At 32.5% G+C, this 13,772-nt stretch overlaps 1 protein-coding gene across 6 annotated transcripts; it reads right to left on the bottom strand.

The window, feature by feature from the left end:
• Positions 1-1,216: 1,216 nt before the first annotated feature.
• LOC109812163 (Ikzf5 (DUF668)) lies at positions 1,217-12,683 on the bottom strand. Of its 6 annotated transcripts, none has more exons than XM_083060018.1 (14): positions 12,338-12,681; positions 12,073-12,109; positions 11,584-11,958; positions 7,967-8,292; positions 7,757-7,849; positions 7,529-7,619; positions 6,402-6,495; positions 5,322-5,419; positions 4,940-5,009; positions 4,387-4,490; positions 3,383-3,499; positions 2,421-2,497; positions 2,091-2,135; positions 1,217-2,014 (listed from the first exon to the last, which is right to left on the bottom strand). In XM_083060018.1, exons 3-14 carry the CDS (start codon positions 11,920-11,922, stop codon positions 1,495-1,497), a joined length of 1,974 nt encoding a protein of 657 aa, XP_082916144.1. In that variant the 5' UTR covers positions 11,923-11,958; positions 12,073-12,109; positions 12,338-12,681; the 3' UTR covers positions 1,217-1,494. The 6 variants fall into 6 exon arrangements, with proteins under 6 accessions (XP_082916144.1, XP_082916143.1, XP_029129986.1 ...); XM_083060017.1 differs by having other exon boundaries at positions 12,073-12,149; XM_029274153.2 differs by having other exon boundaries at positions 3,395-3,499; positions 11,584-12,149; positions 12,338-12,683.
• Positions 12,684-13,772: the final 1,089 nt, after the last annotated feature.

Below are 13,772 nucleotides of genomic sequence, written 5' to 3' on the forward strand. Positions count from 1 at the left end.
TAACTAAGAGTCATTCAAAACATGCAAATCTCAAAACACATGCATGCCAGTGAGTTATGACAGGTTAAAACAACTACTTGTTAGCTAGGTGACATATCACGGTCACTTTTCTTTCTTATAATGCCAAACTATTGCTAAACTCATTGATTATAACTATATGTAAATTGTTTTTTTTTAATTATTTATAAGAATTACAATGATATCAATTTCTAACTCAAAATTATGTATATACTATCTCAACTCCTTAGTATTAATTAGACTAACCCTAATAGTTTCTAATGAGATTATCTAACTTGTCCCAATTATAAATGATTGATGCATTTAACATATACAACTGATCATATATAAGAAAATTACATCAATATTGTGAGGTTGTTTAACTTTTTATTTTTTTTGCAGGGTAAGTTACAGAAACCTCATAACTGAAACCATATATAGCTACAAAATTAGTAACTCAGCCTGTTTAATCCATAAGTTTGTTAGATAATTAATCTGAGTAATTAAAGTATTAACTGGATCAATATTTAAGCAATTAAATTGGTACAAAATAAGCTAAATCAACCTAAAATCAAGTTGGAGCTATATAAATTGATTTTGGATAATGAATTAAAGATTGCGTGAAATATTAATGAAAATTATGTGCGCGAGTTTAGAACCTAAGGCTATAATCTAATAATTAATTAAAATAACATTAACTGTTTCACCACTCTATAATAGTTATAATGTTTCATAATCACATTCAAATAATTAATTTTTTTTTCAAAAAATAATTAAATATTTAAAATATTTTCTATGGTCTAATTAACGTTATAAAATTTGGCTTGAAATATAATGGACAGTTAGATACTAAATCGTTAATTAGTAATTAGTTTAATCAGTGAGTCATATTTTTATAACAAGTAAAATCTAAACTTTAAATTTAACTAGTTTAAATAAGTAAACTAAATTTGATTACTATATTATGTTATAAGTAAACTTTAAGCTTTTAAGAATTTGGCGTAGCTTTGATTCATTTACAAGACTCAGCACGTAGAAAACATTTCATGTAATTAGATTACAAAAATTTGATACGTTCAAATTTATTTCCTCTCTATATCGATCGTTGATGGAATAAATATCTATCACGCTATTTGTTCTTCACAATTATTCCCATCGCCTGCTTTACACATTATTAGGTAAGTTATATGAATTGTTTCATACATATATATACACCAGATTAAGAGAGGAGAAAATATATAGACGAACAATTATTATATGATTATGTAATCTGTACATATACATCTAATGAAAACGGTGACCCCCTTTGTCCCCGTCCCATAATCATCTACAACAATCTCAAAAAGACTATGGCTTTCACATCATATCACGCTTGCCTAGGAATTCAACAAACATTTCTCACAGCTCACAGGAAACTAGGGGGGCACCTAAGTTGAAGAAGGCAACATTTAATTGTAGCATTCCCCCTTGGCTTAAAGATCAAGATATGCCGCACAACTATGAACTTCCAATGGTATCCACCCTATCAATGACATCCAAGGCCTTCATTCTGTCTATATCAAAATCAATGACAGGACCAGATGGTAGCCTCCTTGTAGAGAATATATCATTTTTGCTTTCACTGATTGGGGAATGACTACTACTCTTGCTCAGCCTGTGGTGTTTACTCAACCTGGTCTTGGTCTTGTCAGTGTCAAATTCTTGGCTCTTGCTAATGCCAGGTGTCAGTTTCCTCTTGCCGACATCGCGAAGCATTTGTTGATCTTCAACTGTTAACATGGGAGAAGAACAGGCTTTGTGTGTAAACAACTGCCCTGTCTTTTGGGTGGGAGAACGGATTGGGGATTTGACTGGGGACCTTATTCCTCCATTACCAACTCTTACTTGGCTGACAAGATGATGGAGCCAGATAACCAGTTCAAGAATATAAGATTCTGTTTTGTCTTTATCGGCATGGTGTAGTGTTTCGATTCGCAACAAGTCGGTCTGTCCAGCGGGTTTACGGTTGACCTCAGACCTATACAAACTTGCATTAGTAAAAGAAGGTAGAATATACAAACATAGAGGAAGTAAATGTAACATTCTGTCCTCACCCTGTATTGGCCCATTCTCCAACCCATCCAAAGCCATGGTGAGCTCTGAATTAATCCGAGTGAAAAGGAGATTGTTAAATTTCAGAGAAGAACATGCAGAGGTTAATGATAATTGAATAATTGAAGATAACATATGAACACTCATGTCTAATAGAGCATGGCTAAAGCAACACTAAATGTGAAATAGTGTCTTTGGACAAAGCAATCTCAATTGCTATTTACAAATGAAATATTGAGCATTGCTGTTTATCGACCACAATGAAAAGAAAATTTAACCAAATGCAATACTGGGACATCTAGGAATTTCTGAGCAGGGGTTAGCAAACATACTTCGTTGTGTTGGCGGCAATAGGGACAAGCCACTGCAATATTTTCTCCATTTCAGCTTTGATTTGTGGCACAGTAAGCTGCAAGAATGTTTCCTTCATTTAAGATTTGGATTTAAAAATTTGGTCACCATCAATATTGGCAACGCAGCATAAGCTTATGTAACTCCTTTGGCAGAAGAAATTCAATAAAAATCATTAATAAATGGAACTGGGCAAGTCATTAACAGGCATTATGTCGTCATGTATAGGTTTTAAATAATGTGTCCAGACAAGAATTTTTATTTTTTTTAACAACTCAGTCATAACATGAAAATTCTGAGGTAAACATAAAAATTTTAAAAAGGAAAAATTCTTCTCAGCAAATTATTATGTGGAATATACTTGGAGAATATACGTGACATACAACAAAAAACAGTGTCTTATTTTCCCCATTTTATAAGTCAATTAAAATTCTTCCAAGCATGACATACATAAAAAGGGGGAAATGGCTTCATGAAAACATGGTGCATTTTACTCCTTTGTTATCTATTATAAGAAAAAAAAAAACACATTTTTTGTTCTTAAATATAAATAAATTTCAACTACTTTTATCTCATTTATTGATACTCTCCCTAAAATATCTCTCCTTTAATGCATGACTTTTAAATTGCGTTACTTATTTTGACATTTATAACATGAATAATTTAGGAAGTATGAGATTTGTAAAATTTAATGCAGATAACTAATTACCTTAATATACGTAAAATCAGTTTTTTCTTTTCTCATAATAGAAAACAGAGGGAGTATAGTCTTAATACTACTCATGATCTAGTAAAAATGTGCAACCTTGAAAAGATAAAGATCTAAATTAGATTTAATCTTTCTAAATGAAAATTCAAGGGAAAAATGTTAATTAACAACTTCTCAAGTATTTATGCCATGGATACCCAGCTAATAAAATGTATGATAGAAATGGGTATACACCTCTTCTTTAACCTGAAATGACTGTAGCCTTGAGCGCAATGCTGATTTTACATTAGGTGGAAGCCCTTGATATAAGGCATCCCTTGTATTAGGAGGCACAGAACTCGATCGAGACACCTGGTTAAATTAAAATGTCAACTCATGGCTACCTTCAAAATTGTGTTGCTATCCTTTTTTTAGATACAATAACAGTACAGTTGTGACCATTTGGCTTTGGCGTCTATACCACCAATTGTGAGTAGCATTATTCATTTGAAAAAAACAAAAATAGTATACCAAAAAGTATACCAACAATTGTGATTAGCATTTCTTGGAGCAGGGGTACCCATTATGTAATTCATGATTTTATTTCATGCAATGTAAGAAATGGAAAAATTGAAAAGGCTTCTATCTTCATCTTCTCAAGAAAAGCCGATTACTCCCAAAACAAAATGGAAAAATTGGATCTCCTAATGGATAGGATTTGCTTCTTAGTGTGTAAAAAAACAAAACAAGAATTGACCAATCACATTCCATCAACTTTTTAAAATTGCATCTCCTACTTGATAAGCTTAGCTTATAAGTTTAAAAAATAAATAAATATCAATAAAAAGAAACAAAGACAGATCAATCATATTCTATTATTTTAGTTTTAACTTCACTTGGATAGACAAATGACCAGAACCCAGATACCTATAGAATTAAACTGATTTTAAAATGAGGTAGGTCAACCAAAGATATTCACAAAGTACCCAATTGATCAGCTTTATTTGCATGAGAAAGGTATCGATCTTCCCTCTGCTAACAATTTTTTAAATAAAGGGAAAAGATTAGGTCAAATCCCACTATTATCCCAGAAAGTCATAATACCAATTTATCTCTAGGACCATATGATCATGACAACATGAAGCATAAGAGAGAGAAAAGAAAACAAGAAAACTTTCATTACGAGAAAGATAATTAGAACTTTCGAGACAATGACAAATATTATAGATTATATAATTTAAGTAATATCCATTACTCACAAGAGTATCAATTTGAGTGATGATGTTTGCATAATGCAAAGCAAGGCCAGCAGACCCCAACTTATTATGGTTGCCTTGAGAATCTTTAACTTGCTTATCAGTGTCTGCAATGTGTAGAGGAAGATAAGTATAAAAGACACATTTTATTCATCTGGTATCTTAACAACAGCAAAAGATGGTCTACATTTTGTCAGTAAAAAGAAGAAAGCAGCAATGAAATTGAGTGGAACTAATGTACAAAAGAAGTCAAGACAAGGTGAACAGATCAGAAAAATCATTTACAAGAAACAAGCATAGGACAATTTAAAATAATATTATGAGAAGCAATTCTTATTTCATCAAATTTATGCTCACATTATATAAAATAATTGAAAGTACATTACAATTAGAACTATATCAATGGATGGGGGGCCCTATTACTCTTTCCATAAACATTCCAGCATGTTTGACAAATACAAGACTAAGAAGTATCCATACTCAAAAAACAAAAAATAAAGCATATGCACCCTAAGCTAAACTTAATTAATAATCCTTGTAATTATTGAAAGCATACCAGAACTACCAAATGCTTCATGTATCTCCAAGTATAGAAAATGAACAATGTCTACAAGCTTTTCCATCACCTGCAGATACAACAATCAAATTTAATACTTGTGTGATAAGAAAATCGCTCAAGAAAAAGAGGCTGAAAAAATTCAAAAATAAATGTTATTCGGGGAGAAAAGAGGGAAAGGAATGTAGGTAAACTGAAACAACAACAAAAAAGACGCTAAAACTAATTCAAGAATTTTATAAATAAAACTTCTTTGGATGCCAAATCTCCAACAGTAGGAAACTAAAAACAAATAAAAATTCCTATATCTATTAACTATTATTTTAATAAACACATTCCAACATTCACTCATAAAAATCTATAGAAATGATAGTGTTCTTACCTCTTCCAAAATCTTGGACCAAAGTGATTTTTTCTTCAAATTCCTTACATGCTTCTTTTGACTCTTCAGTTCTGCTCTTAAAATTGCAAGGCTATCTCCTACACATTTTATAAACATTGATCACCTAAGAATATGAATACTCATTGTGATAACAAAGAATAAGATAGTTATAAACTCATAACATTATTTTCCTAACAAGAATATGCATCGCAATTTTAACAAGAAACAAGGGAATCTGTGGAGGTAAATATCATCACATGCTTTTAAGTTTAATTATACGACATCAATATTACAAATGATGGGGAAATTAATGAAGATGTCACATACAAACTAAGTGGTTAGTGGAAAAAAGGTATAGTAGGTTATTTATAACTGCAAAATACCTATTAAGCTCAAAGGAAAGTTTTATCGTATTGTTATCTGACCATCTAGACTCTCCTATTAGGTAATTTTTTGTTGTTGTTGCCACTCTAAAGGAGGAACTTGTTGCTTGTCACAGGGTTTGCAGAAACTGCAAACTTGATGGATCAAAATACATTTTTGGTGAAAACTACCATAAATAAGACATTGACTCTATGCAGAATACCTTTTCAAATACATAATACAAGAACATGTCATTTGTTGTAGCTCATATATTATTATCATTATTTCCTTTTGTTTATTTTTGTATGGATTTAATCCTCATTATATGGTATGAGGACTCAGGACTGATATCCTTATTTGTAGTAATTGAACCAGATTTGCTGCCCAAAATTCAAGGATAGCATTTATTATCAAATTTGTATATATTGTAGCTCAAATTTCTACAGTTTTCAATTATCAGAAATAATATTCATTTTCCCTCATATTTCAAGTGGATACACCTGTTTGTGTAAGCTTTAAAAAAGCACTTTTTTTTTAATAAAATAAGTAGTTTTTTACTTTGTTGATATGCTTGTCTAAACTGCTTTTTCTTCTTTTTTGAGAAACAATTCCTACCTGCTTTAAAAAACACTATTTTAAAAATCAATTTTTAAATTTTAAAAAAATTGGCCCTTAATGACACCTGAATAATAAAATCCTGGCTAACATAACATGTACCTCTTTGTGTGGCATTTGAATTGTCCTCTTCTTGAAGTTTGCGCCGATAATCTTGATCAAATCTGTCTAAGGCATGCAATTCATGATATAATTCCTGCACTCAAAGAAAAAAGTCAAACTAAATTAAGTCAAGTCTTGATAAAATCAGCTGTGCAGCTTAAAGAATTAAGAACCAACTTTCCATCACAATGTCTATTTATGCTCTTATTTTGCAGAATAAGGGGAGGAAATCAGATTGCACCTCATTTTTCAAATTAAAAAATAAAAATCAAACTTAGAATTTTGTGCACTCCAAGTTGTAATCATTCTGTCTTTTCTTGGTTGTTTTCTGATTTTTTCTTTAGTTCACGAAGATTCTTAACCCTCCCTTCGTAATTTTTCTCTTGGTCTTGTGAATTTCTTTTCTTATCAAAAGAATATAATAAAATAAAATCATCATGCAGAAGCTTGCTTGCTGTTATTATTGACTCTAATGCTTTACATGCATGTAACTTAAAAAATATAATTGAAAAGGCAATGGCATGCAAGTAATTAAAAAACATTAAATTGACAAGTTATTTAACCATAAATGAATAATTGATATCTAATGAATAGCACAGATGTGGTTCTAAGTTTTCATATCCACAAAAACATGTACATGTGTGTTGAGTTCAAAGTTGAAAAGTAAAATAAAAAACTGATAAATGCCACATATGTGTAGCTAGAGATATATAATTGGATAAAATCGCCAAAAGCTTAGATTTGTAAGGATAATTTCTTATCTCACAAAAGTAATATAAAAACTTACTCCTAATCCATAACTAAGCCACCTATTAGACAATGTGGACACTTTATTCTGGTACAAAATGCAATTACTGAGAAATTCAGACAGATTTATTTTTTCATATAATTGGAGTTTTGTTTTTAGTGATTTTTCAAATAGAAGGAATGAGGGTGATCAAAGAATTTCAAACTAGAACCAAACACAATTTTCCCTCAGTTCCGTGCAAACTGTAAGTTAATCACATTCTGTAGTATTATATAATACTAAAGTACACACTTCAAAGAAGATAGTGTTATGAGTTCAGCATACAAATCTGAGGAAGATGACAGGCATATGCACTGTTCCTTTTAACAGGCATACTCACAGCTGTATATTGAACAAAGGTCATTAGTTGTTGCATCACCATCTCTGCCTCTTCTTTCAATTGTTTTTGTGGCGTAAGCTCTGAACCTAACCTAAACATCAACAAAGACAAAGAAAACCATAACTAACACAATGTTAGATGTTTCAAGAAAAATTATAAGGCAAGATTAAATCAATTCAACTAGATTAGTTCTCAAAAAATGCAATGAATCAATCCAACTACAATTACTTCTCAAAATAGCGATCCAGGTTATGCCATTGAGGATCTTTGCACCGATTTCCAAATCTCACAACTTCACCAGAAAATATTTTCAATTCTTCTCTGTCAAAACAGTATAAGATAGACAAAGCTTTAAGTGCAATAGTAGCTGAATAATAAGCTCCAAATCAGAGGCAGAATACTACTAAATTGAATATGAAAATATCCATGATAATCTACCTCTTGTCGGCTGCAGCAATTCTTATGAGTTCATCCATATCTCTGGATATCAAATTTTGCACTCCTTCAGATGGTAGAACCACCTCTTTTAAATGTCTGATGTTCTCTTTTGAAAGAGATTGCATCAGATTGGCACCCTTAACAATTGTGTTTGCAACTTCAAAGGCCAAAATTGAAATTTTATTTCCTTTTGTTGTCACACTCGATGTAAAACCACTACTGAGATTCAAATTTGTCATACTACTGCCTAGTGTGTCCAAAACTTCTACTGCCTTGCCAAGCCCAGCTGTACCAGCTCTTCCCAAAAGTGAACTCACTTCGGATACCTGTAATGCACCAAAAGATAAGACAGAAAGCCAATCTAATCCTTTTTGGGGGGGCTACATGGGAAGCCTTAAAGAGCTGAAAATGGGGAAGGGGAAGGTTAAAGAATAGAGATCTAATCTAACCCATGACATCAAGAACAGGTTCTTCCTTAAATATAAATACTTTTCTATAAAATCATATAAATCTTTTGGTAAAAACTCTACCCTTTTTTATTGAACAGTTATCCATCATAGAAACAAAGACAACCAATTATCTTGACAACTAACCACACGACATAGATTAGTAGGGAAAAAAATATGGAAATAATTAAACTGATATTTGAAACAAAAACTTCTTAACATTATTGCTTGATTTTGATTGTACAAAGGAAATTTAGATTATATAAACTTATGCTAATAATTTAGTTACCTAGAGTAAAGCTGTATTATAGGAAGAATTCTTTCCTATGAAAAGAACATATAGCAGCAAATCTGTATAGAGAAAAAAGGATAGTCCTAAAATAGTTCTATACTTATATTATTTTGCAATAATACTCAACAATTCCCAGTTCCCTCAATACGGTCACCAACAACCCTTAAAAGTGTAGTAAATATCAATGCTGTTAAACTTGAGATTCTACCCAAGATTAAGAGGGGGATGAAAACTCATAACTGGTGGAGGCCTAAGCATTGGATGGTTTTGGCCGGATTTGGGTGAACCAAACCTTCTACAGTTGTCTTTTACCCCATGTTCAATTGTGTAACTAGTCGGTTTTTTGGAGTTTTAATATGAGGGGGGTTGTGGGTTAATTGGTTCAGTTTAAGCAGATATTGACACCAACATGTTGACCATTGTAGTGAAGCATTTTGGTGCTTCCCGTTGCTGCTAGCTACCTTAGGAGAAAAGTCTCCGGAGCAAAGAGCCTTGGAGGGAAGAGAAGATGTAGCAGCAATTTAATTAGTTTGCATTTCTGGTGTGGTGGATACAAGAGATGAGAAGGTGAGAACCACCGAATCACTAGTAAAAAGAGAGAAATTGATTTGATGGGAGGAAGAGAAGATAGCAGTAATTCAGAATTGACATGATGAGATGATGAGGTGGCACACTTTTTCACTCAATTGCAGTGACACAATCGAATACATGTTGAATGGCAACTACAAAATTAACTGTTAAAATTGTTACTTTTTTATATCAAACTTATTCGGTCAGGTGTAGGTTATAATGGATATTTTTCTACAACCTGCACCATCTGATGTTAACCCATGCCTAACTGGCAACTGCTGAATTTTATTTCAGCAATCCGAAGCTCAAGATTTTCAAGCCTATAAGCTTAAATTTATATCAGTTAACGCACGTTACGTGCGGGTTCAGGATTTTTTATCAGCCATAACTGGTGGACTGTATTGGATCGTAAAATACTACATTCCTACATAAAATGCAAACTTATACTTAAATATAATATAATACATATGCATAAAAAAATAACTTAGATAAAGAAAATAGCCTCTAAATCACAATATTAGACAAATTTTGATTGAAAAATCGTAATCATAATAAGTCATAAGATCCAAATAGACAATAGGCAAACACAATACATAACAGAGCACGCAATTAACAAATGTGTGAACAAACTAAATCACAGAGATTGAGCAAGAGACTCAGAGAAGGTAGACTAGAGAGTGAGATTGAGAGAAGAGCTAAAGGTTGAATGACATTTCAGTTCACAGAATCCTACAACCAAAGGGAGGTGAATTGGTGATGCAAGTGGCAGTGGTGGCATGGGATGAGGTCTGGCCGTTGTGAACAAAGGAGAGGTCTAGCAGCATAGGATGCAGAGATTTGCAAATGGGTAGGGAAAAAAAAGAAGGTCATGATTAGATTAGGAAAGGGCTCCACAAATGAGAAGAAAAGGATTTGGGAACCAAGGTATTATGGACCCCAACTATGGTGTGTTTGACTAGTAGGAGGGCTGTATGATCCTAGGACGTAAAAAAAAATGGTATGGATGACATAGAGGGATGGCAAGTATGGAACTGTTTTGCGTGGAGGATGTTGTAAAAGTGGACTGCTCAATGGTCAAGATGGTAGGCTCAATATCAACCTTGTCAAATTCTAAACAAAGACTAAGACAGGAAGAAGTGTAAGGTGGAAGCTAGGGCCTACAAGAGCACCAACACAGAGATAGCAATGTCAGTATCTAACACAAGAACAGGACTAGGGGATGCCAACAAGCAGGGCTAGAATAGTCAGTAAGGCAAATAGATATTAGCCAGGTGGTGATGATTCACACATGCTAGCAAGGAGGTGTGCATGTGGAGGCGCATGAGATGTTCTCTGGAAAGCGTACCCTAGCAAACACCTAATCAGCAATTTCTATGACAGCCAATGGTGCAGGTTTGACCAGGTTGTTACTAAATAGACTAGGCTTCACTTGTTGAATGACCAGATGTACCATAATGAAGGTTGGGCACAGAAGGAATAGTGTCTTGTGATGAAGGTTGGTTTCAACGGAAGAGAGGCTGCTAGATCAACAGATCTGAGGCAACTCGATAGAATAATTTTCTGAAAGTTATTGCTGGATATTGATAGTGGAGTTACATTATGTAGGCTTATGCTAATAAGTAATGACTAGCTATATTATGGAAAGTAAATATTTCTTGAGATTATAAAGCAAAAACTCTGTACAAAGAAGAAAACGGGATCTGTCCTAAAATGGTCACACACGGATATTTAGTTCTACAAAATTCAAACTCCAAATGTCTAATCCCACGGATGAAGGGTGCCAGGGGGTGTCAAAATATCTCACAATGGTTAGGAATATGGTCAAAATGTTCCTTATATGACTTGCATATAGTTCATCCCTTGAGCTAGCGTTTGGGTTGAGTTAGACCCAAACCATTTTTAAATTCTAATGCTGTCCTTGCCTGATTCCTATTAGATCTTGTAAGTCAAACTCAGATAAAAATAAAACCATATGAAGGCACCTATTGATTAGTGCAGTTTCATATACAAGGGTCATCAGGTCATGTTTGAGGGTTTGGACAGCAGCATTCAACAAGATTTTGAGTGAATTTTATTAACAAAAAGTAGGACCTACAAAAAAATTTAATTTCCAATAAATTTCAATCAATGAATAATAAAAAGTGTATTCAAAACAGTGTGTTAGAGAATGAGTTGCTTGCATTTCTCTCTACACAAAATCAGCTTTTCAGTCAGAAGCATCAGCACATCGATTATAAGTTTTTCGAATTACAAAATAAGCAAATCCAAACACAATAAATAGAAAGACAAACGGGAGAAAGGTAACTCAACTTAACAGCAGCTTGCTTGGACTTAGATTTATGAGATAAAGCCCTGGACAGGTGAGGAATCCCATCATTGATATCATCCGCACTCAACCCATACGAAACATTTTCCAGTCCGGTAAACGAAAACGACTCTCTTTGATGCTTATCCAAGTCATCATCATCATCAGGAAGCACATTTGAACTGTTGTTATCTATACTTCTGGGAAGTCCAATAGACTGATAAGCCATTCCATGTTCATCATTAGCATGCCCATTAGCATGCCTAGAGCTTCCACTAAGTGCATTATCTACAGCTACACCATCTACAGTAGCTTTCCATGACCTCGAGCAAATACCACCCATAGTATATCCAATTGCTTGTGAATATAGTTTTACACTCTGTACACAATGTACATACAACACACCCTATAACTCCAAGAAAAAAAACCTCAATACACACAACGCCCTCAATTCACAGGAATGGTATAGTCAAGGCACAAATTTTGATCATACCAATTCTGATCACCCTTATAGCTCCACTCCATCAACTCTGTCCAAGTCACCAAATTTTAATTAAAAATCCATAAAACCTGAAATAATACCGTAAAAAAAAAGTGCAAAATTAGACATACCCAATTAGCTAATTTCACTAAATGGGAATTTTTTATAAAGGAAAAAAGACCCCCTTCCCCCAACCCCATGAATCAAAGGTATTATTCTACAAAAACCCAATAAAGCTTTGGATCCAATACAGGTAATTAATAGGGTTGAGAGGTACCAGAATCAGAGATCTGTGAGAAGTTGCATGTGTGCCATTCTGTGAGAAAAATGGATATGGAGGGTCAAAGGGATCGGAGAGAAGTTAAGTGTTCTCTCTCTCTCACACTCACACACACGCGCACACACACTGCGTTGCCCCTAAGTGGAACAGGAACTGCAGCGACACGCAACACAGAGAGTGTGAAGGAGAATCAACTCTTCTCTCTCTTTCTTTCTCTCTCCACTACACTGTGCTGTTCCATTTTCAGCGATGGTCAAAACGCACACACAAATGACAAGGTTGTTTTGTTTTGACCGTGGTGAATATGTTTTCTCAACCATCAATGAAATGATGGGGTTGCCTTCGTCTTTTTCACTACCTTCCTCTCCTAATCACAACAATCGCTTTTGTAGTAAAAAAACAATTTATTGTGATAGCTGAAGCTTTTTAATTTAATTAAAACTTTCGAAAGGACAACATCGTCTACCTTCAAAATCAAATTACGTTTCACGTGGCAGAAATTTAAATCCATATCTCTCAAAAGGCATCTTAATCTTACTTCCACATCCGTTTCATTTTCTCTCATGTAAGGTTTGGGCCGGAGTTTTAATGAATTAAACAATTAATATAACTGATTTTATAAAATAAATTATATATATATATATATATATATATATATATGCAGAGGAGTCATTCATTTATTCTAGGAGTAAATCTTCCTAAATTTACTTTATACAATAACTCATATTTTACATCAAATTTTAACAATTTTATCATTGAATTTAAAGTTTTTAATATATAAATCAAATATGTAAATTTTAAAAAAATAAAAATTATTTAATACTTTGTTTCATTAATTTAAATTAATATATAAAATAATTTTCATTATTCATCAATATAAATTAATGAAATAAAGTATCAAATAGTTTTCAATTTTTTTAAAATTTGTAAATTTGCTATATGTATTAAGAACTTTAAATTCAACAGTTGGATCATCGAAATTTAATGTAAAATATTAGTTATTAAATAGAGTAAGTCTAAGAAGATTGACTCCTAAAATAAATGAATCTCTCCTCGTATATGAATAATATACCGATCTCTCACCTTATATTATAAATTACAATCGTCTCTCTTGCCAAATTTCAATATATAATACATTATCAATTTTTTAATTTTTTTTAAATTTCGTTAATTTTCATTAAAAAAAGTTATTATAAAAATACTTTTTACATTAACATTTTTTAAGACACATAAATATTATACCACTCACTCCTTTTATTTCAACAAACATTTTTCTCTTATCAAATATAAATATATGACATTTTAATGATTTATCTCTTTATTTATATATTTAATTATTATTTTTAAATTTTGTATAATTTTTTGCTAAAATTAATTATGTGTTTGAAAAGGAATGTTTTCGGCATTATTTTCACATAATATATATAAGTAT

Source organism: Cajanus cajan, chromosome 7 (genome assembly GCF_000230855.2).
Source record: "Cajanus cajan strain Asha chromosome 7, NIPB_CcT2T_4, whole genome shotgun sequence".
Lineage (NCBI taxonomy): Eukaryota > Viridiplantae > Streptophyta > Magnoliopsida > Fabales > Fabaceae > Cajanus > Cajanus cajan.